This window comes from Lissotriton helveticus, chromosome 6 (genome assembly GCF_964261635.1).
Source record: "Lissotriton helveticus chromosome 6, aLisHel1.1, whole genome shotgun sequence".
Taxonomy (NCBI): Eukaryota; Metazoa; Chordata; class Amphibia; order Caudata; family Salamandridae; genus Lissotriton; species Lissotriton helveticus.
In genome coordinates this window covers 680,526,684-680,551,743 of record NC_136067.1, presented here as the reverse complement: position 1 = coordinate 680,551,743, position 25,060 = coordinate 680,526,684, and the positions used below count along the sequence as shown (strand labels likewise).

Sequence of the window (25,060 nt, the reverse complement as noted above, 5' to 3'; positions counted from 1 at the left end):
AAACGTCCATCCGAAGTATCATTCCCTCAGGCTCTGGACAGTTCGTACCACACCATGGAAAGTCAACTTTTTCTAGGATTATTCTCCTTATTTCGCTCAAGACAAGTGGACGGACGAAATTGAGAGTTAGCGTTTTTTCAATTTCCAATCCTGGTACTATCAGTTCTATATCCACAATTACAAAGGGGTCCGTTCTAATCAAGATCACTTTCTTCACTTTTCCAGATCTGCACCCCCTTAAAGCCATTCGCAATATGATATTAGTCCACAACAATAAGTGCTCCTAACATTTCTACTACTCGCTCAAGCATTTCCAAACGAAGAAGAGTTCCCTCCAATATTGGATATCGTGAACAGCAAACTGGAAACTCAACTGTTTCTAAAATCAACTTTCCTATTCCACTCAGGAGAGCAGGATGAACGATGTTGAGTGTCAGCAACCTTTCGGTCTCCGCTCCTGGCAGTAGAAACTTTATTTGCACTGTGATGATCGGGTCAGTTCTGACCAGTTCCACTTCCCTGATCCTCCCTGTTCTGTGTCTCCCAGACATCTGCCACGAGGTAGGTCCAGTCGGGAGTAGAGTATCTTCTGCTAGGCACTCGCACCCTACTTGATCTTCTAAGACCCTCCTCGGCTTGATCCTGGATATCTTCTTCTGGATCTGAGTCTTCGGATATAGGAGTGAGCGTTTCTTCCTGGGCCGACCTCAAACTTAGCCTTCTTCTCCTTGTTGGCCAAGTGGCAGCTCCAAGCCTTATTCTCCTATTCCTTGTCCTCCCACTTGGTTCTTGGTCGCTCCGATACGGATCTGAGTCTGAGTCGTATTCACTTCTGCTCTCTCCTTCAGTTGCGTCTTCTGTCTCACTGCCGTCCTGCCTTCGCTCTTCTTCTGAATCCGATGCGTTCCCAACTTCTTCCGACACCTCCTCAGCTGCCTCAATCCCTTCTTGCGACTCTTCTTCCACTTCCGGGCTTTCGTCTGGGATGGGAGCTGTTCCTTCTAGAGGTGCTGGAACTCTTCGAGTATGGGATGCATGGATCCAATTTGGCAGCCCCCCGCACTTCACCGCGGTGTTCGTGATCAGGATTACCTGAAAGGGCCCACGCCAGCGAACATCTAGGCAGTTCTTCCGGACGTGCTTTTTAACCAAGACCCAGTCCCCTGGGTTCAGGTCATGACACAGGTTCCTCGCTGCTGGAACTTCAGCCGCATGCACCTGAAGGGACACAGAATGGATGGCGTCAGACAGTCCTTTACAATAATCCAAGATCAGATCATCTGTAATATTCAATAGAGCAGTAGTTGGAACTGTAGGAAGTCTCATGGCCCTCCCCATCAGGATCTCGTGGGGAGAGAGACCTGTCCTCCTATCAGGTGTGCTGCGCATGCTCATGAGCACCAATGGAAGAGCATCTGGCCAACTCAAGGATGTGGATGCCACTACTTTAGCCAATCTATTCTTCAAAGTGCCATTCACTTGTTCCACAATTCCTGAAGCTTCTGGTCGATAACTACAATGCAGCTTTTGATCGATATTCAGTGTGGAGCACAACATCTTCACTATTTCGCTGTTAAAATGTTTTCCTCTGTCCGATTCCAAAGAGGCAGGCACCCCGAAGCGCGGTATCAACTCCCTGAGCATGAATTTAGCCACTGTGAGTGTATCGCACCTACGTGTAGGGTACGCTTCAACCCATCTGGAAAATACGCATACAATCACCAACACATACCGAAGGCGATTGACTCTTGGCATCTCGATGAAGTCTAGTTGCATTCTATTGAAAGGCCCCCCCGACCTCCCAATGTGACTCAGTGTGACTGGTGTTCGTTTGCCTACGTTCAGTTGTTGGCAGGTAACACATCGCTTACATACTGATTCTGCTGCTATTCTGAATTTCGGGCAATACCAAGTCTGCCTAAAAACTCTCATCATAGCATCCCTTCCTAGATGTACTGGACCATGTATTTCTCTCGCCATGGGATTAGCTAATTCTTCAGGTAACACAGCTCTCCCATCTGCTGAAACCCAAAAATCCATTTCACTTCGCACACAGCCTGCTATTTCCCATGCCTTTTTCTCTGTTTCAGGTGCGTTCTCCTGCATTATTCTTAAATCCTCCCAAGTGTCTACAGTTTCTAACATCATACTTAATTCAGTCTTTTCTTCTGCACCTTCTATTTCCACCTTTGAGAAAGAATAACTTTGTTCCGCACAATAGCGTGCGACTTCATCAGCATATCTATTACCTTGTGACACAAAATCTGTATTCTTAGTATGAGCTACACACTTCACTACTGCAATGTCAACAGGACCTTGTAATGCTTCTATCAGCAATCGCACAAATTCTCCATTTCGAATGGGCGAACCAGAGGAGGTCATGTAACCCCTCTGAGACCACAACTGCCCGAAATCATGAACCACACCGAAACCATATTGGCTGTCCGTGTAGATGGTGACTCTCTTTCCGTTTCCTGCTATGCAGGCACGAGTTAGGGCAATAATCTCTGCTACCTGTGCGGAATGTACTCCTTCCAGGCAAGCGGCTTCCACAACTCCAGTAATGGTACAAACAGCATAAGCTGCTCTCAACCGACCAGTATCGTCTCTTAAACATGAGCCATCAACAAAATAAATTTCATCGGGGTCAGACAATGGCTCATCCACAATATCTGGTCTGGGTTTCGTGCATAGTTCAGTCACATCAAGGCAATCGTGGTCTTCACATCCTTCGCCTTCTATTACGGTAGGTAATGGCATCAAAGTAGCAGGATTCAAGACAGAGCATCTCCTGAGAGTCACGTTTTCTGCGGCAAGTATAACTTGCTCGTAGCGCGTGAGCCTACTATTGGTCAGATGCTGCGTCTTCGTCCTGGTCATTAACAATTCAACTGAATGCGGTACATACACCACCACTGGATGTCCCATTACAATACTTTCGCTCCTTTCAATGCTGACACCCGTTGCAGCAACGGATTTGAGACATCCGGGCAACGCTGCGGCTACTGGATCTAATGTAGCCGAAAAATATGCAACTGGTCTACGGGCATTACCGTGGGTCTGTGCCAAGACTGACAAAGCACATCCCTCTCTCTCACAGCAATAGAGTGAAAATGACTTTTCGTAATCTGGCATTCCCAGAGCCGGAGCACGACATAAGTCGTCTCTCAGCTGTAAAAACGCCACCAGACATTCTTCATCCCATGGTACCGGATCACTCACCTCCTTGTGCGTCAGTTTCTGTAAGGGCTTTGCTTTCAGTGAAAAGTTAACTATCCACTGTCGGCAGTAACCCACCATTCCTAGGAACATTCTAACTTCTCTCTGTGTTGTAGGCGCATTCATTTTCATTATTGCCTCAATCCTCTCTGGGGACACCTTACGTTTCCCTTTTTCTAACCTGTGCCCTAGATACTGTACTTCTGTCAGACAATACTGTAACTTGCTCGGAGATACCTTATGTCCATTTTCAGCTAAATGATTCAGTAAGGCAATTGAATCTACTTGACAAGCTTCCTCTGTTTCTGACGCAACAAGTAGGTCATCTATGTACTGTACCAGAACCGAGTTCTGCGGCAGTACTAGATTTTCAAGATTCTTCTTCAACAACTGGTTGAAGATGGATGGACTGTCTGTGAATCCTTGTGGGATTCGACACCATGTTAAAACGCGATCTTCCATTTTAAACGCAAAAAGGTACCTGCTCTCTTCATCCAATGGGATTGAAAAGAAAGCCTGACAAAGATCTATCACTGTGAACCATTCTGCTTGACATGGTATTTGAAACAATATCACTGATGGATTCGGTACCACGGGACAACATGAAACGACTATGTTGTTAATCTTTCGTAAATCCTGAACTATCCTAAACTTCCCACTAGGTTTCTGCAAACCCATAATCGGGGAGTTACAGGGACTGCCCACGATTTCTTTCAGTATTCCCTGTTGAATCATTGACTCGATCACAGGCTTTATTCCCGCAATCGTTTCCTGGGACAGTTTGTATTGAGGCGTTCTTGGAAACTCAACATTTGGTTTTACCAGAATTTTTACCGGTTCTACCCCTTTAATCAATCCTATATCTTCTCCTGTGAAATCCCACACCTCTGACGCCACTGCATCTCTTAAGTCTTGTGGAAGATCTTCTACAGTCAGAGTAGGATATAGTTCTACACAGAATTTTGAATTGGCCACCTTAAAGGTAGCATCATCGTCGGTAGTCTGTACCTCCACTCCTTGCGGGGTGCAGTATATGGTGCAGTTCAATTTGCACAACAAATCCCTTCCTAACAGACATACCGGACTCGAGTCACAAACCACAAACTGATGTTCGTTCATATGATTGCCTATTTTCACAGATACTGGTTCTGTCAACGGACTAGTCATTCTCTTATTTGCGACTCCTACCACCTGAATTGTTTCCCCTGACATCGGCAAGTCTGGAACCACCGCTGATCTCAGAGTCGAACGAGTAGCCCCAGTATCCACTAAGAACGTAGTGGGACACCCTGCCACTTCTGCCTCAACAAATGGCCCTCTTTGATCCACTTCTAGGACTGCCCCGAGGGTACAATCCTCTTCACTGCTCACCCGTTGTCCTGTCAATGGATCAATGTAATAACATTTTTCTTCCTCAATAAACAGAGGCATTTGTTTAAAGACCTTTCCTCCAGCTGTTATCTTCGGTGGCTGTGGGAATTGGGCCCGTGGAGCCGAAGTCCCCCCTTTGGCCACCTTATTACTTGGGACTGTCACTTTTTGCACTGGGTCTTCTTGGACCTGTTCTTCTACTTCTAGCTCTCCATTTTCAGGGTTAAAGGGACACTCGCGTCGCCAATGCCCCACCTGATGACACAGATGACACTTTGTCGTTTTCTTTAAAGTGGCAAAGTCTATCCTAGGTCTCTGCCCTTCTTCATTATCTTTGTTCTGACCATTTGGTTTTCGTCCCATCCCCTGCTTCTGCTGGCCACCCTTCCCAGCGGACTGCATTTGCACCACCATCAATTTCTCCTTTAGATTCTTGGCTTTAGAATCTATCTCGTCACTGCAGTACCTCGCATATCGTAAAATCTCATCTAGTGGTTTGTTCTGCCAACAGATTAAATGTTGCTGTATCATCAAACAAATATCAGGTCTCAACCCCAAGACAAACTTTGACACGAACTGCCCTATGTCTTTGGGATCCATTACATCTAGTCCACTGTATTGCTTGAATGTTTTCAACAATCTTTCATAAAACTCGTGAACTGTCTCCTTGGGTTCCTGCCTTGTTCCGTCTATTTTTACCCAATCTATATCCTGTGGTGGTACCTTATCTTTCAGCCATGCTATTACCCTTTCATACTTTCGCATGACAATCTCAGATGGTCCATTTGTTCGAGCATCCCTCAATGGCTCAGCATTTGGCCATTCGACACTAGTCTTACAAGGGGTCCATAGATCAGATGGGACCACGATGTCAAACAACGTGTTCAAATCTATCCACAGTACTTTCGAGATTTTAACGAACCTCTCTACCTGCTTATACCATTCGACTGGATTGTCCCGCAACTTCGGAAATGAGTTGGTAAATGCGGCTAAGTCTCCTCTACTCCAGGGCACATGTACATAATTTCCATTTGATATTTCTCGCAAAGGGAATGCCTCCATCTGCATTACCCTTCCCTCAGGGGTAATCACATTTGTACTTCGCCTAACTGTGCCCTTTTTCGACCACCTTTCTTCCCATTTATCCAGTTCTCTCCACACTCTTATCCCTGTTACCAACTCTCTTATGTGTGTTTTTAATCCAGTAGTTCTCTTCTCATCTAGATCTTGGTCTGCGTACTGTAATCTGTGGTTGCTCTGCAATGCCCTTGTCCTAGACAAATCCACGGCATACTTGTCTGCCAAATCAGTCAGTTTTTCATGAAACGCTCTAGCTTTCCTAGTAATATCCTTTGCCATGAACAATAACTCATCCTGTTCATACAATTCTATCCTTTCCAAAGGCAATGTTCCATCTATTATCTCATCAACATCTGATTTTAAACTGGTAACATCAAGCCTTTTTGCCTTTATTTCAGCTTTCAAGACACTCAATTTAGCTCCTCCATCCGCATCTCTCCCATCCCAGCTCCGAGATCTACGTTTAGGTATTGGTGAATTATAGGGAGTCCTCCCCTGTTCCCATCTCTCTAAGTCCCATGCCTTTCCATCTTCTCGGGGTGGGTGGTGAAACACTCCTTCATGCCTCCCAGCCTCTCTCTCTCCATCCTGGCTAGTTTCACGGGATAGAGGGTAAGAGGTTCTATTACTCCCTCTTTCTTCCCTACTTCCCTGTGATTCCTGATTATTCGAGGCGTGGCGGGACCTATCGCTGTTCTCCTTTCTCCAATGTTGAACGTCTTCCCCAAGTGTATGATGAAGGCACCTAAACCTATTCTGAAAAGCCCGTACCGCCTCATCTCCTCCGTTCCCTCAGAGACGGGACATTTCCTCACATTCTACAATCTTAGTATTTTGTTCCGGCTGTTCTCTCTGATTTGTAGGACATGCATCCCCTCTATCCTCTTGACTTTGGCCTTCCCGGCTCTGACTACTCTCGCTGGCCCCACAATGAGATACTGTCCCGTTTCCCCTGCTTTCCCACTCTGGTTCCGTTCTTGTCCTGTTACTCGGAGATACTATGGACCCGTCCCATTCCCTCAAATCAGCTCTTAACTCTGAAAAAGATCTTGGCCGCGGTCCCCTTAGATCCATTGGTCCTCTCGGACCTCCCTGTTCTGAATTGGGACCGACAGTTGTGTCTAATGGGGTGTTCCACGTTACCGAACCTGGTAATTGTTTCCATGCATTCGTCACATTATTCCTCCTTTCCATCTCAATCCTTTCCCTATCCAATTGCCTTTGTTGTTCCCCTCTATCTCTCTCAGAATTATAGATCGAAACTATGGGTCCTATGGTAACAGGCACTTGAAGAGCGTCTGGCAATCCCACAGACTCAACCCTTTCTGTGGTTGGCGTTTTCTGCACCACAAACCTTCCCACTACACTCTGTACAGTGTTGTTTGGAGGTGTTTCTCCGCCTTTGCTAGGTGTCCATTCCGATATAGGGAGTGGTGTATATCCCTCTATCTCATTCCCATCTTCCCTTGCGAGCCCTCTATCTTCTATCAATCCCACTCTCGGAGGTGGTCTATCCATTAACAATCTGTTTATCAGATTGTCCTCCGACTCGCTTTCCTCGTCTTCTTCCATGAGGTTTCCTCCTCCTGACACCTCCCTCATCGGATACATTTTCTCCACCTCAATAGTCTGTACCCTCCAACGCTTTTCCTCCTCATCCCATTTGGAATCTCGCACTGCCCTTACCGATCGCGTCAGCCTTTGTTGACGCCTGTTCAAATTTCGGTCGTGTGCAGCCTTAATCCATGCATTAAGAGCCTCAAACTGTGTTGGTCTAGGTGAGGGTTTCAATGAGGACATGGTTGCTTTTAGCCGATGTAACACCTCTAACTTAAACGTTCCATACTTCGGGAACTGCATTTCCTCATTTCCTTCCGTAAGCTTATTCCAAGCCCCAATCCACAATATCGTATGCAGCCCCACATTCGTTGCCATATAATGAGCTGGCGTACCCTCTGGGGGAGCCTCTTCCCCGTAATAATGTTCACTTCGTTTACGTTTAAAAATCCCTTTCAAACACTTAAAACACTTCATGATTTCTCTTTTCTCCGCGTTTGTTTACTTCCTGATGACTCTCCACCAATCTCAGCGCCGTTCTCACTAACTGGCCTATCCGTACGCGGCTTTCCTCCGACGTCACGCTAGCCGCCCAACCAGAGCGCGGCTCTAGCTAACGTCACACCAACCGCTCAATCACAGCGCGGCTCTAGCCGACGTCACCCGTCCCCCTTCGCAGCAGTTCCCCTCCTTTCTCAGCTCGTCTCCTCGGTCATGCACGCATCCCATTCATACTCTGAAAAATGATTACTTCCGTCCAAGCGATCACCTTTCTTTGACTGTACGCCCACAGTCTTTCTGTAGTTGTCACCTTAACTTGGCGAAATGTCTTTCCGATTACTTCCAGACAATCGCCTTCTCCGATAGGTTATTCACACACAGTAACTTTCGACCAGCGTCCGTTACTCATACACTCACTCTTACACTCCCCCTATCTTGGATCCACGGCGGTCAATGGTACCTCGTGACCTCCGTACTATGGTCGACAACTACCCTGGATGTTCGATACACCCAAAACCACTTAAGCTCTGGCCTGAACTTAAGATTTCACCAGTTAACCCGTTTACCAGGTTACCAGTTTACCAGGTTGCGCGCGCTCACAACCTTCTCTCTTTCACACTACAGGCATTCAACTCCGCAAGACATTACAATACAAATACAACACAAAACACCGCAATCTGTTCACGCATGACCCTTTTTATACTCACTCTCCGATACTGCTGCTTTTCTCGCACCGTCTGCACCTTTCGGCACACGATTCTTCCGCTGCTCGTCTCTCGACGTCTCGGGCCTTGGGGTAAACTAACCTCTCTAGATTACCTTCCTCAAGAAGATAACCATCCTCACTCTGCTACCAACTGCTAACGCGGGATTACTGGTTACTAATTATCTTACCAAATCCCATTTCCTGTCGACTGAATCGTTGGTACCTGTCTTGAGTAAAAGGTAATCTCGCAGTAAACAATCAATTTAAGAACTTACACCACTCTAAATGACCACTGACCAAAATTAAGTTTTAAAGATTTAATATAAAGTCAAAGATAACTGAAGATACAAACTTCTCAAAATGAGATTAAGAAGATAAATCGGTATCACTATGAACATGAACTTTTTGAATAATCTGAGTCTGAAAAACAGAATAATAAGTACAAGCTCGAAAACCATCAGGTTTGCCAAAATGGATACAAGTTGCAACCTCAAAGTCATTACAGAAAAGAAAATTAAGGTTAGTCTGTCCCTACGCTACACTAAATGACATCCCTACTTAACAAGATCTTTACCCTCTAGGTGTCAGCCGTGGTGATTTCCTAAGAAGATCACGCACTTCTCTTTGTCTCTTCTCTGATAATGGGTCTCTCCTGATCAGCCTATCTGCCTACCCATCCGCTTCCTTAGGCTCCCAAAATCATCTGCCCTCTTCTCCTCCCGGGTCACTTTCCCTAATACCAAAACACATTTCCAATAGAAACGCCCCTTGGGACGCCCCTCACGTGGTACATCTTTGCGCGGTAAACTCCATGATGGTACTCTTGAAGACCCTCGTTATAGTTGACCTTGGTTCCCAGGCGGCTTCTTCAGTGCGCTGATACCCCCTGAAATTCCTGGAAACTCCTACAGGCCTGCGCAAGGCGCCACTGAACAAAGTCCCTTTCATTCGAGCTGATTAGGACCCTCGCACCTGCATACAGCTCGTCCTGCAGTGGGCCTCAAATTCCAGACTTCACCATATCTTAGGTCATAAAACACTCTCAGAGCTCCATACTGGACACCTCACGACCTCTCCTCTAACGAGCACATGACGATTTAAACTACATGACATTATCTGTTCTGGCCTACTTGATTTACATGCAGCAGGTTCCTGCACTCTTAAAACGTTAACTTGATTTAAACAGCAAACATTCTTAACTAGCATACGTTTCTAAAATAACACATCTATAAAGCATATACTTTTAACCCTAAGTTCAATAGTACATTTTGAAAGAACCATGTCAACTTTATCTCACATCATTTTAGCAGCACGTTCAGGTTTGCTGTGAATTGCCCTAAGGCCTACACAAAATACTGGAATCCAAAGTTACATTTAATTTGGACATGACTCTTTTTAACATGAGAGAACCATGAGGTTTTCACATATACTCCAACATTTCTACATTTAATCTCACACCGTTATAATTATGGTTACTCTACTTAACATTCTATACGTTTCACTACCGAATATAAACCACTCTGTATATTTCACTCCTGGATATAAAATACTCGTGTGCAAAACATGTTTAAACTAACTACGTGCTTGTAAATATGGCGTACTTATACATTTTTTTCAAACTTGTGCTCTCTCAATGTCTCGGAGACACCACACGCTGCTCTAAGACCTAATGAGAAACATGCTGAACTCAATCTAATTTCTAAATAAAGAATGCACATGGCAAGTTTGTTTCGAAAAGCCAACCAGTATTGCTAGGATGAAGCAAATGTATATTTCTGGGTAAGAAAATGGTACAGTAAAGTAAAATGAATCCCTACAAAGCAGTAATGTGCATATGTGAGTGTGTGAAAGGGAGTACTGCGGCACTTGTGTGACACCACTTTATTCTGGCTTCCTAAGTTTGATTTAGGAAGCCAGATAGGAGAAAGATCTTCCTCCACATCTCTCCCTCCTGGCCTTTGTATTATTCATTCCTCTGTGCTGGATCGTAGCTGCCTATTTGGAATGGAAGGAGAAACTAGCCTCTTGATCTTTATTATGGCGTGCTCTGTGAGTGAAGATCAATTTGATTCTGGCTTCTACCGTAAGCCAATTGAGTCCCACCAGGTGCTTTTTTATTACTTTCTTGAGCACACGTAGTGCTCATGAAAGGCACTTGTGAGGCATGTGACACAGGGAGGCATGACTTAAAATGGCACACAACTTGAGAAAACTGGGGAGAATAATTTACAGAAGCATGTTATGTGCCAGAGGCCCGAAGTCCACTGAGTTGGGCTGCCTTGGCCGAAAAACTGACCCACTGGGTTTATCCACATTATCCTCTGTAACGCTCTCAGAATCGCCTGATATTATCCTCACCCCCAACCCAAGAGGCAAATCATACGCTTACCTTTTGTATCCACTTTCTGCCCTTTCTGCCGGCAACAAGGTCAGCAAGATAATAAAGAAGAACTGAGATTACTAGGCATTCTCCACCCTTCTCAGAAACACCCCTTTTCTCCTACAAGAGAGGTAGCAATTTGGCTGACCATTTATTCCACCCATAACTTGGAATGCTAAGACCAATCATGCACATTTCACCACTACAGCTTGGAGTCTTACCTTGGATTTTGGCCATTACAAATATCAAAAGTGTATTGTCTGCCCACTTACATTTATCACAAACGACTTCAAAGTGGGTGACCAACCCTTCACTTTGAAGCAACTGAGTAACTGTCGTACTTCAAATGTCTTGTATGCTATACGTTGCCATTGTGTCCTTGTATATATTGGCTAAACTGCCCAGATGGTAAATCAACGTAGCACGAGAGTCGTATCAACTGTAAAGTTGAAAATGCCCCTTTGTTTCACACTTTCTCACCATGAACCACAGAGACTGCTTTCACCTGGCAAGTCATAGACCAACCGTCCCTCCCATTGAATAGTGGAGACTTATCCCAACTGCTGCAGCAATCAATCAATCAAATGTTTGTAAAGTGTGGCTACTCACCCATAAGAGGCTCAAGTTGCTGGGCAGAGGGGGCTGCTGATCAGTCTAGGCACTGTGGTTCAGTCAAAGAGCGAGGTCTTGAGGTCTTTGCAGAATTGGGGCAGCAACAGTGATTGCCTGAGGTGGAGGTTGAGTGTCGGTGGATCACACGCTGCAAATCTGTACACCAAGGATTAAACACACTAGATGAATGGAACAATACTATAATTATATAGGGTTTAACCCTATATAGATTTACTGGCTGGTAAATCTACTATCCGGTACGTTTCAATGTTCATTTTTCATGCTTAACCATCATGTAAAAGTTCAGTGCACTTCTGTGAGTTATGGTTTGCGCAAATTACCTCCTTATGTTATGTTGACTTGACCTTTCATATCACATTGGTCACAAAACCTACTATAATATTATGCAGTTATTTTTTTTAATTATTATTCTTTTGCAATTGATTTGATTTATTGTATGATTTAGCTTTGTAAATAGCTTTTTCGTATTCTGCAATTCGATGTACACTCTGGGCTTTACAGCTCCTCAGGCCACTGTGTGCCCAGCTCCTTCCCTCATTCGGTCAATTCACTGCTCAGTGACCTGGGGTACTTGTCAGCCCTGGCTCTCCAACATAGCTTTGCGATCAAGTCTATGGACTGACATACAATGACTTAACTTCCCAACAGGCTCGCTCCACGTGATCGGAGCACCCGCCGAGACTGAGCGTCTACCTGCCCTAAACCACTCCTCATCTGAGAGGCTTCTGACCTGGTCCTGGATTTGCTTTGACCCTCTGTAAGGTGCTGAGGGCGGTGCTCATCTTTAAGATATGTCCATGCAATTACAAGATTTACAAGATGCCCTTATCTTTTCCAGCAGACGTGGGCCGGTTGGTTTTCACATTCAATGCTGTGACATTGATTGATTACCAGCCATAATTAATTGAATTTTGCTGCGCATTTGGCATTTCCTTCCTTACTGTGGCCCACATTTACATAGATTGAGCTTGATTTGGTCCTACTTCTTGTGCAGTAATTTCTACATGCAGTGATTCTCACATGGCGCTTATTGCTTGCAGAATCCACTATCTCTCAGTGGTCCGTCGGAGCAACTATCTGGGTGACCACCCCCCTCTCTCCCAGAACCCTTAATTTTTGCAGACCTCCTACCTTTTGGTGAGGTCCCACACAATTTCCCAAACCAGTACACATTTGTGTTAACTGAATACGCACAGGTAGCTATTCGCCATTCAATTGATCATCCTCTGGCAAATACACTCTCTCTGGCACCTCCTTAACCCTGGTCTTTTCCTTCCTCCTCTTTCTAACAGCATTTGAAAGTTGTGTGTAATCCTGGTTGTGAAGATGCCCTGAAATCACACAAGTCGAAATGCGGTCGTCAAAATTCAGCGTACTTGCAGCCTGTGGCACATAACATGAGAATGTAAATTATTCTCCCCGGCTTTCTCATGTTGTGTACCATTTTAAGTCATGCCCCCTCGCTGTTTGCTTTTACTGTGTCACATGCCTCACAAGTGCCGTTCACCTTTCATGAGCACTGTGTGCACTGTTTTGCTGATTAAACTTACTTACAAGTAATACTGATGTTGCTGTCTGAAATGTATTCCTGTGGCCACTATTGAATACAGACTGCGATAGTCAACCTTGGTGTTTCTCCTGTTTCCCTTAATTCACTTGTAATTTAATTTACTTGTAATTTAATTTACTGTATAAAATGTGTCATTACAATACTACCTGTTGGGATATTGTTGTATGCTATTACAATCACACTGTTTGCATTCAGCCTCACATGCACCGTTCACCTTTCACAAGCACTGTGTGCACTTTTTTTGCTAATTACACTTAGTTACAAGTAATATTGATATTGCTGTCTAAAATGTATTCCTCAGCCAATTATTGAATACAGATTGCACTACACAACCTTGGTGTTTCTCCTGTTTCCCTTAGTTATCTTATAATTTAATTTACTGTGTAAATATTGTCATTACAATACTATCTGTTGAGACTTTCTTATGCTAATGCAAGTCCACTAGTTTGATTTACAGGGCCTGGATGCATGTAGTGCACTTTACTAGGGACTCCTAAGTAAATCAAATATGCCAATTGTGGATAACCTAATGTTACCATGTTTTAAGTGAATAGCACATGCATTGTTGCACTGGTTAACAGTGGTAAAGTGCCCAGATTCCTAAAGCCAGCAAAAACGAAGTCAGCAAAACAGTCAAAAACAGGAGGCCAGAAGGCAAAAAGTCAGGGAAAATCCACACCAAGGATGCCAGGTATAACAGTAATCATTTGCGAATGTAAAGGGGTTCCCAGGGGACCTTTTTCTATTTGAGAATTAAACAAAAATGTTTAAGTGCAAGCAATTTTTCCATGGACCATGGCCCATGGCCTAATCTCAGAAAATTCAACTTTCAATTTTTTTTTTAACTCATCCAGTTTTCCTTTGAGAAAAACGGCCTGCAACTATTTAAAAAAAATTGCTTGATTTAAAAAGCAATCACAGACACTGTGGTCTGCTGACCCAAGCGGGCCACCATCCCTGTCATGGCTATCATTCCTAACAGGTCGCAAACTGCGACCTAGCTTATTGATGTTCATGAGGTAGTGCGATTTGCAACCCTCCAAGAATTGCAGTTTAATGCATGTATGTTTTCAAAAATCATGAATTGTGATTCTGCGAATTATCGCAATTTGGAAAATCATTGTTCTTGATTGTTATACATATGGTCCTATGTACTCTTACTCGTTGATTGTAACCATGGACAGTGGCATTATGTGATTCCAATTTGCTTTCTAGAGCTAAGAAACAAAAAATGTGTTGGTCAGCTGTCTTATATTTTTCATTTTAAAAGTGCAAAAAAAAAGCATATTAATGATTGTAGGACTAAGGGGCAGATTTATGAAGGCCTTGCGCCGCCGGTGCGTCATTTTTAACATGGGAAAAAGTGACGCACCGGCGGCGCAAGGCCTTCATAAATCTGCCCCAAAGTGTTTAGAACTTAGAGCTTGAACTTGCAGCCCTGATGTGCAGGGGTTAAAAGAGTCAAATTGCCCAGTTTGGTCACATAGACAAAATCTCCCTCTTCACTGTTACCTACGTAATGTGCTTGCTTATTAAAAAATAAACTAAAGACTGGGTTTGAAAGTTTTCCTTAGGACCCAGTTGCTACTAAAGGCAGGAGCTGCCAACTATATAGGTTGCCTGCCTTTGGTTCCACTTCATGCCTCGGTCTTCCACTAACTTACATGTCTCTTTCCTTCACACCTGCAAATAGTTTTTTTATGTTCCTTTTTCCTTGAAACAATGTTTACCTATCTTTATCTGCTTTTTTCCACTTTTCCCTCTCTTACTCTCGGTCTGATGACAAATGGGCAACTGGTCACTAAAACAAAGTGCTGCTGATCACCACCTGTGCACATAAAGCACCGTCCAACAAGCAGTTAGTGGTGGTAGCTGGTCTGGTCTAGCATAAAGGAAGAAGAGAGATTAAGTTTAGATCTTTGTGGGCCTGGCCCATTAACAAAAAAAAAATACATTAAAAAAAATCAATCCACAAATCCAGCCCCCCGGTGAGCCCTAGAAACAAGGATCTTGCACAGATTATTTGCTATTGACAAATTTGATCTGAGCCTTAAAGGCGCGGCTAATAGCCCCTCTGCTACCATTAATGTCCCCTTAGGAAACGATTAAACAAAAATGCATGGACCGCTTTAAAAAGATGATGTTGGTAATTCTCAATTAAATCACTGTGACCATTTTTACTCTCTTAATGAATAATTCTTTCATATGGTTGTTTCTTTAGTTTTGATCCAGGCAACCAACGAAACGAACGTGAATATTCCTCAGATGGCGGACACACTCTTTGAGCGAGCAACAAATAGTAGTTGGGTGGTTGTATTCAAAGCCCTGGTCACAACACATCATCTAATGGTCCATGGTAATGAGGTGAGTGTCTTAATACCTAATCTGTTTGTATCGATACTTGACGAAATGTTTGGTGTTAGATTGCTATTGAAATTAACTAAAGTGGTTACAAATGTTTCCATAATGACTGCAGCAATGATTTGAAAAACGGACCGAATGACAAGGAGAATGTTTAATTTTTGACATCTATTCTGTTTCCGTTTTCCTTTACTGTCAATTCTTTCTTGTTGTGTTTATTATTCTTGTTCTCAGAGACTTCCTTAGTTCTCTCCTTTATCATGATGCTCTTTAAACATCTTTTCTTTGCATTTCTTCATTAGCCGTGTATTCTATTTCTTCTTCTCTTAAAAACGTAGTACCAGTAACCAGACGTGTCATATCTGCTGGTTTAATGCATGTATATGGAGCATCCTGGGGACACAAATCCACCTCACTATGCAGTGACATAGTACTGCAAACATACTGCATTCTACTACATCCTAAAGAAAATAACACATCCCACTGCATTCTGAGCATAGTAACAGACAGCACGCTACTAAACACCAAAGTCAATGACCCATGATGACCTGCACCCTATGAGCAGTAACCCACCACACTACTTTAATTACATTTCAAATGCACCTCATTACTTTAGAGAAGCTACACACCCCCACAAATTATCGTAGACACTAACCCGCTACAGGATCATTAATGCACCAACGTGCATTGTAGTAAAGACATATACTTTTTCTCACCCTATACCTCTCTCAATACATCCTCCACCTCTACTCTCTGACTCATCCTAAACCCCATTCTGCTACTATGATCCCCACAATAACCCTTTCTAGACTCTACCCTCCTTGCATCCTCTCAAACTATTTTACTTGTCCGATCTCCCAAACAAGCCTTTCTAAACTCTTCCCTCTGACTCTTCCCTTTCCCCTCATTCCAAACCTCCTCCTGTTGCCATGATCTCAAAATAAACACTTTCTAGACCCATCCCTCTTTTATCCCTCCACTATCCTTTTCAATCCAACTAACAGACTCGCATGTCCCCCGCTCAAATTTATATTTCCCTATGCTAATTCACCACTAATCATGTTTGGGGTTCGGAGTAGCGTGCTGAAAAGTGATTTGACCCTTTACCAGGGGTACCAAGCACAATATAAATGCAAACCCCTCCCAACCCTCCACTATGCTTTTTTCAATTCAAATAATAGACTCGTAGGTCTACCACTCAAATTAATGTCATATTTCCCTAAATTAATTCCCCACTAATCTTTGTTGGATATTAAGTAGCATGCTACTCACCGAAAAGTGCTTTGATGCCTCTTCAGGGGTAGTAAGCGCTATATAAATGCAATTTCAGGTACTAAACCACAACCCTACATTTGTCACAAACCCACAGTAGTGCATAGAGCTCTGTGGATACAGAGCACCTCAGTTTAGTGTGTCCTTCTGAAATTGACTTACTCGGCCAAGCATCCTGAGGACACACACTCATTGCACTCCACTGTGCTTTAGGAGCTCAGTACGCAGCGCTGCATCCACACTAATTTGCAGCATCTTAATGGACCCTACAGACACAACCTTGCCCTGCACCCTTTTGAAATGTGCCCAGAGCATGTGACAATATTCCTGAGACACTAACCCACCCCGCTCCATTGCATCCTACAAACACTGAGCATCAGCCATGTTTATTTAGTATTTGCAGTTGTGTAAGTCTAAAGCTCTTCCAAAAACGTGTCTTTTATAGACTGCTATCCATGTAGACGAACCAGAAATGGGTGTGGAATAACCTCTTCTATGGAAAGAGACCAAACATTTGTCTTCAGAAAATCTGAAAATAATTGAAAGGCGCATTAGAAAAGTGAAGGCTTGTTCTTGTCTATTTTATGATACTTAGGTAAACTACCGCCTCAAAAAATATTCTGCTATTGCTAGTTAACAAACTATCTATTTATGAAGAAGCACATATATTTGTAGGGTACCATGTTTATTTGGCTGAGGAAGGGCTGATATGTCTTTCTCATTGGGTTGATACGTCTTACTCATTGGGTTGTTGATTTAGCATAGAATACAGATAATCAAAAATTAAATAATCAAAATATTTATCATACATTTTTACTTCAGAGAAATTATTTTAAACTACGTGAAATTACTGCAAAAATTCTAGCACAGTATAACAAGAAACACTATGTGAAAAAAGTAGCTAAAATATATTACCATTCAACATTTATGCCTCTGTATTCAGATCTTTACATGTACATTTCTAATAAAACCTTTAGAAAAACATCAAGACTTTAGTCTATCCTTTTCACATATTTTCACCTCTGCTTTCTAGTAATGCTGGGCACATTGTTTGCGATTGTTTTCTGTAGGATAAATAATTCAAGTGTCTATTTTGGGGACATTTGCATAATCAGTGAGTTGTCTCCAGATGGCTGGACAGCTTTATTTGCAAATGTGTTGTGATTTATTCTGGCTCTGCCAATATTGCCATATATTATAGCACATTGCAAGAACAGGCCATTGCCAAATGTATTGTATATGTGATGTGTTGCAGACCTTAGCCTGAATGCACTTGCCACCTTTTTTGCTGGCCCACATAGAAAAACACCGGCATAGGTCATTCCGTTGTCCCCATGGAACCATCACAGATGCCATTAATTGTATTGTATTGGCTTATTTTCTGATCCATAATTTGTGGATTACAGTGAGTTTTAGATGTTTGCATTGTAACTGTTACAACTTCTATGAAACTCTTAATTTGAAGGGATAAGTCTTTTCGTTTTTTTGTTGTAATCGGGTTAGCATGTGATCTTAGTTCAACATATTACCGTAACAAGTTTTTTTAATTATTTACGTGGCGGTTGTAATAATATTAATCGATTGGTGCTGCGCTGTCAATGGGCTTTGTCTTTGGCCATACCCTCTACGAAGTAACCATGCCCATACTACCTTTCCTGGAGGAGCCACAGATCTTAGCCTTTGGTTATGGCTTGGGGTGGGGGGGGGCTGGTGCTTAAGCGCCTGAGTGGCATTACCCTACCATCTCTGGGGAGGAGAAGGACATACACGCAACTTTGTTCAAAGAGCTACCAGAGACTTGCGATGTTTCAACCTAGATTGTATTTTTTATTTTAGAGTGAGGGATTGGTGCTAGCATGTTCCGGTCTAGGAAGTCCTCGCCCTGGAGGCACAAACCAGGGCAGTGACATCACAATCATGGGCGTGGCTAGGGTCAGCAGTGCTGAATAGGTTTGAATTTGGGCGTTTACTGCTGTGGCCCCAGGTGGGGTCAGCAGAAGCCCTTTCAAGTAAAGGCCCATGGCTAAGCAGGCGGAAGAGTAGAAGGAAAGAGTGGGTGGTATTTAAACAGCTTAGTGAGTGAGGGCTCTTGCCCTCCCTGAACGAATCTGAACAACACCCTGCAGTATCAGTCTTAGATGGGTTTGCTATAATGTGTGCGGATTCGTTAAAACGGGGCCAGAGCTATAAGCAATCTAGAAAACACTGTTTCAGTGACTAAGTAGGTTGAACCAGAACTACGAAGTTGTTACCATAGAGTACGTAATACTGTAAAATATCACCTCTTATTTCTCTTGCTTCCAGTGAGCGGTTTTGAAAATATCTTGTTGCCATGGCAGTGTGTTGGAAAGGTGTTTGTGCGTTTCATTCGGTAGAAGGTGTAAATAAAAAGTGCAAATTGTAAGTTAAATGACCTAAGTATATTACGTTTGCATTATAAAATCTGTCTCTTAATCATGCCTCTTTTCGCCTCTGGCTTGTTAGCTTCCGCAGCAGGGTTAGAACACACGAACACCAGTTCTTGAAGAATGTGTGCGTCGACCCGTCGAGTCGGTCATGTTGCAACATGCGCAGTGCTCGAAGATTGCAATTCTCACATGTCGAAAGAACAGTTTTGCGCATTGCGACAGGCGCAATTGCAGGGTAGTTTTTAGATTTGTCTTTCTCAGTAGTCTCTTGTGTCCTAGAAGAGCGTGCCAAATAAATCATTTTTGGCATTTTTTATTTTATAACGTAACCGGACATTAGAGCCATGTCGATATGCTTACATGTCTCTGGCTTCTTTCATTTCTAAACTGTTGTAAAACTGTGTATAGCCTTAACATACTCCGACAAAATCTAGTCATGGGCTGCAAACTCCATCCTAGAATTCTTCTGACCCTAAGGACTTCAACTTTTGCTTTGACTACTTGTAAATTCGTTACACATTGAGCCTAGATTTCCAGTATTTTATTTAATCAAAATCTGCTTGAACTTCCTTATAGGTTAAAGTCTCTGTCAAAGGACATAGAGATGGGATGGATACATTGCCCTTGTACGGATGCATAGTGTTGGCACGTTTTATATTGCACTACCCCCTATATTTTAAAGTGCTTGAAGAGCTGCTAAAAAAAAGTGAGCATTTGTTTCTCTGGTGATTAATTTTATCTCCGCAAATCTGGGCCTTATCCACCAGCTGTTTTTCGGTCTCAAAATGCGTGTTGAAAGCATGGACTTGAGAAAGCAATTATTGCTGGCAGTGTGGTCGCTGGCGAACATGTCATTAAAATGGGACAGATGTTCCCATTTCTGCAGCAATTTGAAATACTTTTACAAGAACTTTTGATTTTTAAATTTGGCTTCTTTGATATAGTTTAATGTGTGTTTTAAAGATTTGTAAATATAATATAGCTTTTTACCAGAGGTTTTTTTTTATTGGATTTTCCATTTATTGAAATAAGCGTCTTGACTGTTGAATTTGATAGGTTATGCACCTTACTGGTGAGACCAATTCAAGTTTTGAGAAGTTTGTTACTCTAATTAGGCCCCATTACCACCTATAGATGCGATCACCCCTCCAGTTAACCCACCTTCTTGACTCAGGAATTCACGTACATAGAACCAAGAATGGAAGTGTAAATTGTTATTTTTCCCCTAGAAAAAGACATCCTCTGTTCCATGAACCCTCCTGGGCAGTCTCATATGGTGAGCAGAATCGGAAGCATCGTTTCCTGTGACTTGGTTGACAATTCTGTGACTGTGTCTATAGGCAAAAGAGTGAAGGCGATGCTGTAAGGTGCTTAAATATATATGGGACCACCTATATGTGTGTGATGTTGGTAAGAACCATCAAGCAATCAAAAACTGTCCGGAGATCCATCACAGATATATTTTTGCAAACCTTGGTTGTACTGACATCTCTGTGTGGACAAGGACTGAGCAGAAATGTCCATTTTGAGCCATTTCTGGGGAAAAAAAGATTCCATTTACAATCTGTGGCACAAGCATTAACCTAGGCAATTGCGATTATTAAGGAATCGCAATTGCCTATGCATGTAGGTTTTGCAAAAATATTTGTGATTCCTACACATTCCTTACTGCGATTTGCAATTAAAGAATGCCTTCCCATTCATTCCTATGGGCCTCGCCCATAGGAATGAATGCATTTATTCCTATGGGCCTAGAGGCCCATAGAATTAATGGGAAGCCATTCGCAATTTGTGAGTACCAAATAGAAACTCATATATTGCGGATGCAATTGGAAGGGTGCTAGGGGGCCGTAAACAAGGCTACCCTGATGCACCACCAAATTTGGCATGTATGCTCATGTGGCGCACACATATACCCTAAGGGCATGTGTGTGCGCCACATGTGCACCTCATGGCACTTTGAAAAATGCACTTTTGTGTATTTTTCAGAGTTTTTGCAAATTACCATAATTAGCATTTCCTAAATGCAAAGTCGCATTTAGGAAAGGCTTTGATGCATCCCAAGTAGGGAATCGTACTTTGCGATTTTCTAAACATTTGCAATTTAGGTAATCGCAAAATTTGCGATTATCTATATTGTGAATGGGTTTTGGGTTGATGCATACCAATTGCCTAAATACCGGTCGCAAAGAGGCTGATTCTGCGAATCGGGCCGTTTACGATCAGTATTTAGGTTGATGCATGTGCCCCTCTGTTCCTTGCTTGATAATCAGTCAACCAACAGAAAGTTCATAGGGTTTACAACATTTAAAACATGTTTTTATTGTTTCTCTACATTTCTGGTTTTAATCTCTCACCACATGAACTGAGCACCATATTGTTATACTAGAGTTCATTCTAAAATCATTTGCATGTTTGATATCAATTTTTTGCACATGTGGTTTCACAAACCTCTTGAAAAATTATAAATTTACTGTGTTTCTGTATTTATAAGACAAAATATACAATTTATTTATTTATTTATTTATTTATTTTATCGATTTTTAGAGCGCGCAAATACCCGAAGGTGTCTCGGCGCTAATGTTGCTGAACTCTCTGGCGGGTGGTTGAGATTTTAGGCTGAGAACAGCCAAGTTTTCAGATTTTTTCTGAAGTTGAGCAGGGTTGGAGCACATTTGATGTGGAGGGGTAGTGTGTTCCATAGTTTGGCTGTGGCAACCGTGAAGCGTTTGTCTCCCCAATTGACCCTCCTTGTGCGGGGGACTATTAGCAGGTGAGCCGAGGATGAGCGTAATGTCCTTGGGTGTTCCAGCGGGCGGAAGGCTTGTCTTAAGTATAGAGGACCATGGTTGTGGATAGCCTTGTAAGCTATACATAACGCTTTAAATTTGATACGGCTCCTCAGAGGCAGCCAGTGTAGCTGTCGGATGTAGGGGGAGACAGATGCAAATTTGGGAATGGATAGCAGGGTCCTAGCCGCTGCATTTTGCACTGTCTGCAATTTGTTGAGGACCTTTTGTTGTGCATTGAGAAGTAGGGCATTGCAGTAATCGGTTTTAGAAAAAACTAATGTACTGACTAAGGTTTTGCCTGCAGATGATGGTAGGTAGGGGATACGTTTTTTGATCCTTTTTAAAATATGGAATGAGGAAGAAACCACAGAATTGGCGTGCTGCTGGAATGACAGCTTGGTGTCAAAGACAACCCCCAGATTTCGCACTTTGGTTACTGGTTCCGGAGGTTGTCCCATCTGGTGTGGCCACCATTGTGGAGACCAGGGTGGCTGTAGTCTCCCGAATGTCATCACCTCTGTCTTGTCAGAGTTAAGCTTCAGACAGTTTGATGACATCCAGGAGCTTATCGCCTTCATTCCGGATTGGAAATTCGCAGCTACAGCAGAACCATCGTCGTATACGGACAACACCAACTGTGTATCGTCAGCGTATGTAGTGAGGAGAATTCCGTGGGATTTGATGACCCTCGCCAAGTCGGACACGTATATATTGAACAGTGTCGGGCTTAGCGAGGATCCCTGGGGTACACCACAAGGCAGAGAAAAGGTCTGGGAGGTGTATTGGCCAAGCTTCACAGTTTGTGAGCGGTTGGACAGAAAAGAGGCGAGAAGCTCCTTAGCTTTGCCTTTTATCCCTATAGCTGCGACACGGTCGATCAAGGTAGCGTGATCGACCGTGTCGAAGGCTGCGGACAAGTCTAAGAGTATTAAGATTGCCGCTCCTCCATTGTCCATAGTGGACCGTATCTCGTCCGCAGCTTTTAGGAGCGCAGTCTCCGTACCATGTCCCTGGCGGAACCCAAACTGGGTGTCATCCAGTAGGTTGTTGTTGTGAATAAAGGTTGACAACTGGAGGTTCATGATCTTTTCAAAAATCTTGGCCGGGAATGGGAGGCATGCAATGGGCCTGTAGCTGGCCGGCAGGGAAGGGTCTAGAGTGGGCTTTTTGATTAAAGGTTTGATAATGGCTTCCTTCCATACTGAAGGGTAGGTGCCGGATGTGAACATTGCATTGCAGATAGTAGTTAGTGGTGGGGCAATGGTTTCTGAAATGAGGTTAAGAACGCTTGGAGGGCAAGGATCCAGAGGTGAGCCGGATTTGGTTTGGGCGATCAAGGGTTGGATGGCTTCTACCGAGGTGTTTTCAAAGGCTACAAATTTCGGGGTTTTATCTGGGGTTGATAGTTTGGTAGAAGGTAGAGAAGGGTCAGGCAAAAAGGTGGAAAAAATAGCTCTGACCTTATCCTCAAAGAATTTAGCCAGTGCGTCTGCAAGGGCCTGAGATCCCTCTGACCGGGGTAACAGAGGATTGGAGAGATATGTTACCACCTGGAATAGTTTCCCTGGAGAGTTTTTGGCCTCATTGATTTGCTTGGTGTAGTAGGTGGTTTTTTCAGCAGTTAAAAGTTTTTTGTAATTAAAGAGGGCATTTTTGTAGGTCAATTTGTCAGAGATATTGAAGTGGCGACGCCACTGCCTTTCTAGGTTTCTGCAGTGTTGACGCTGTAATCTGAGCGATTCAGAGAACCAGGGGGCTGATGGTTGTTTTCTGTTCCGGTGAAAGGTTCTTATGGGTGCTAGCTTGTTACATGCTTCGTTTAGATTGTTTAAGTAGGTATCCGAAGCTTCAGTGGGGTCCTGTTTGTTTAGCCCCGGGCTGTCATATATCATTTGGGTGAGGTGGTCAAGATTGATATTCTTCCAGTCTCTGAAATTCGTGGACCGGGAATTTATCTGGGGGCGTGGACCGGAATTAATGGGAATAGAGAAGCAGATTGCAGAGTGATCTGTCCAAATTAAAGGAAGGACCTTAGTAATAGAGATCTCTGAGTTGTTCGTGAAGAGACCATCTAGGGTGTGTCCTGCTAAATGTGTAGGTAGTTTAACGATTTGTGACCGACCAGCTGCCTCTAGATCACCGAGTATTGTTGCAGTATCGGGGTCTTCGAGAGATTCAAGATGAAAATTGAAATCACCCAAGATGGTAAATTGAGGGGATCCCATTGACGTCTCAATGACTTTGTCTAAAAGTGAGAGAAATTTCGTTCTGGATCCTGGGGGGCGGTAAATTAGCATGCCTTTAAAGGTTGTCTTACTGGAGAGGCATATGGCGAAAAGGAGAGCCTCGCATTCAGGGAAGTTGGTCTCTGTTGTAGTTAGTTTAAGGTGGTCTTTGTGAATAATCGCTATTCCACCGCCTTTCCTTAGTGGTCTATCTAACTTACTTACACAGTAATTACTAGGCGTTGCAACTCTGAAGTCCGGGCCAGACGATTCGTCTCCCCATGTCTCGGTGATAAATAGTATGTCTAAATTATGCGCATCTATGAAATCAGCGATTTCAATTTTGTGTTTTGGTAGAGAACGCGCATTTATGAGCGCTGCTGACACTGAACGGGGAGGAAGTGTGGGGTGTACAGGCCACGTCTCTGTGCAGGTAGGACATTTAAGCGGTCCTATCCAAGGGTTGTGAAAGTTGAGGCGAGGTATGGAATGGGCTTTCTCTGCAGAGGATTTGATGCTGAGGAGTTCAGCGAAGGAGTAGGACAGTGGTGGGGAGTTATGAATGGGCCGGGAGCAAGATGGTGCAGGGGGGGGTGGCCCTAGGCCCGTCCTCGGCGCGGACGAGCGCAGACGAGCTTGCCTTATGCGCGCCTTCGGCGCGCAATCGTCGCGCCCGCTGCGCTCGTCCGCTGCGCTTCCGGTTCCTGTACATGTAAGTAGTGGTGGAAGGGTGGATGTGGGCGTGAGCAGCTTGTAGGGGCGTGGCCTGTAGCCGAAGGGCGGCGTTGCTATGGCAACCCTCTCCGCATCAGCAATCAATCTGCTGGGCGGAATCGGGTGCGAGCAGCGAGTGACTCAAATTCAATATGTGAACACAAATTACACAGTCTAAAATCAGGGTTTAAAAAAGCAGTTTTTCAATGTAGCAAACGAGCGTAAAATCTCCCGGCTTCCGCCTCAGGAGAGAGTCTGAGCGACAGCGCTT

At 43.6% G+C, this 25,060-nt stretch overlaps 1 protein-coding gene across 10 annotated transcripts in view; it reads left to right on the top strand.

Annotated features, from left to right (window-relative positions):
• The window catches only part of SNAP91 (synaptosome associated protein 91), a 797,825-nt gene that overhangs the window by 156,726 nt on the left and 616,039 nt on the right, over positions 1-25,060 (top strand). For all 10 annotated transcript variants that reach the window (XM_078648151.1, XM_078648145.1, XM_078648146.1 and 7 more), the window contains exon 3: positions 15,239-15,381. In XM_078648151.1, coding sequence (XP_078504277.1) covers positions 15,239-15,381 — 143 coding nt within the window. The remainder of the gene's footprint in view (positions 1-15,238; positions 15,382-25,060) is intronic.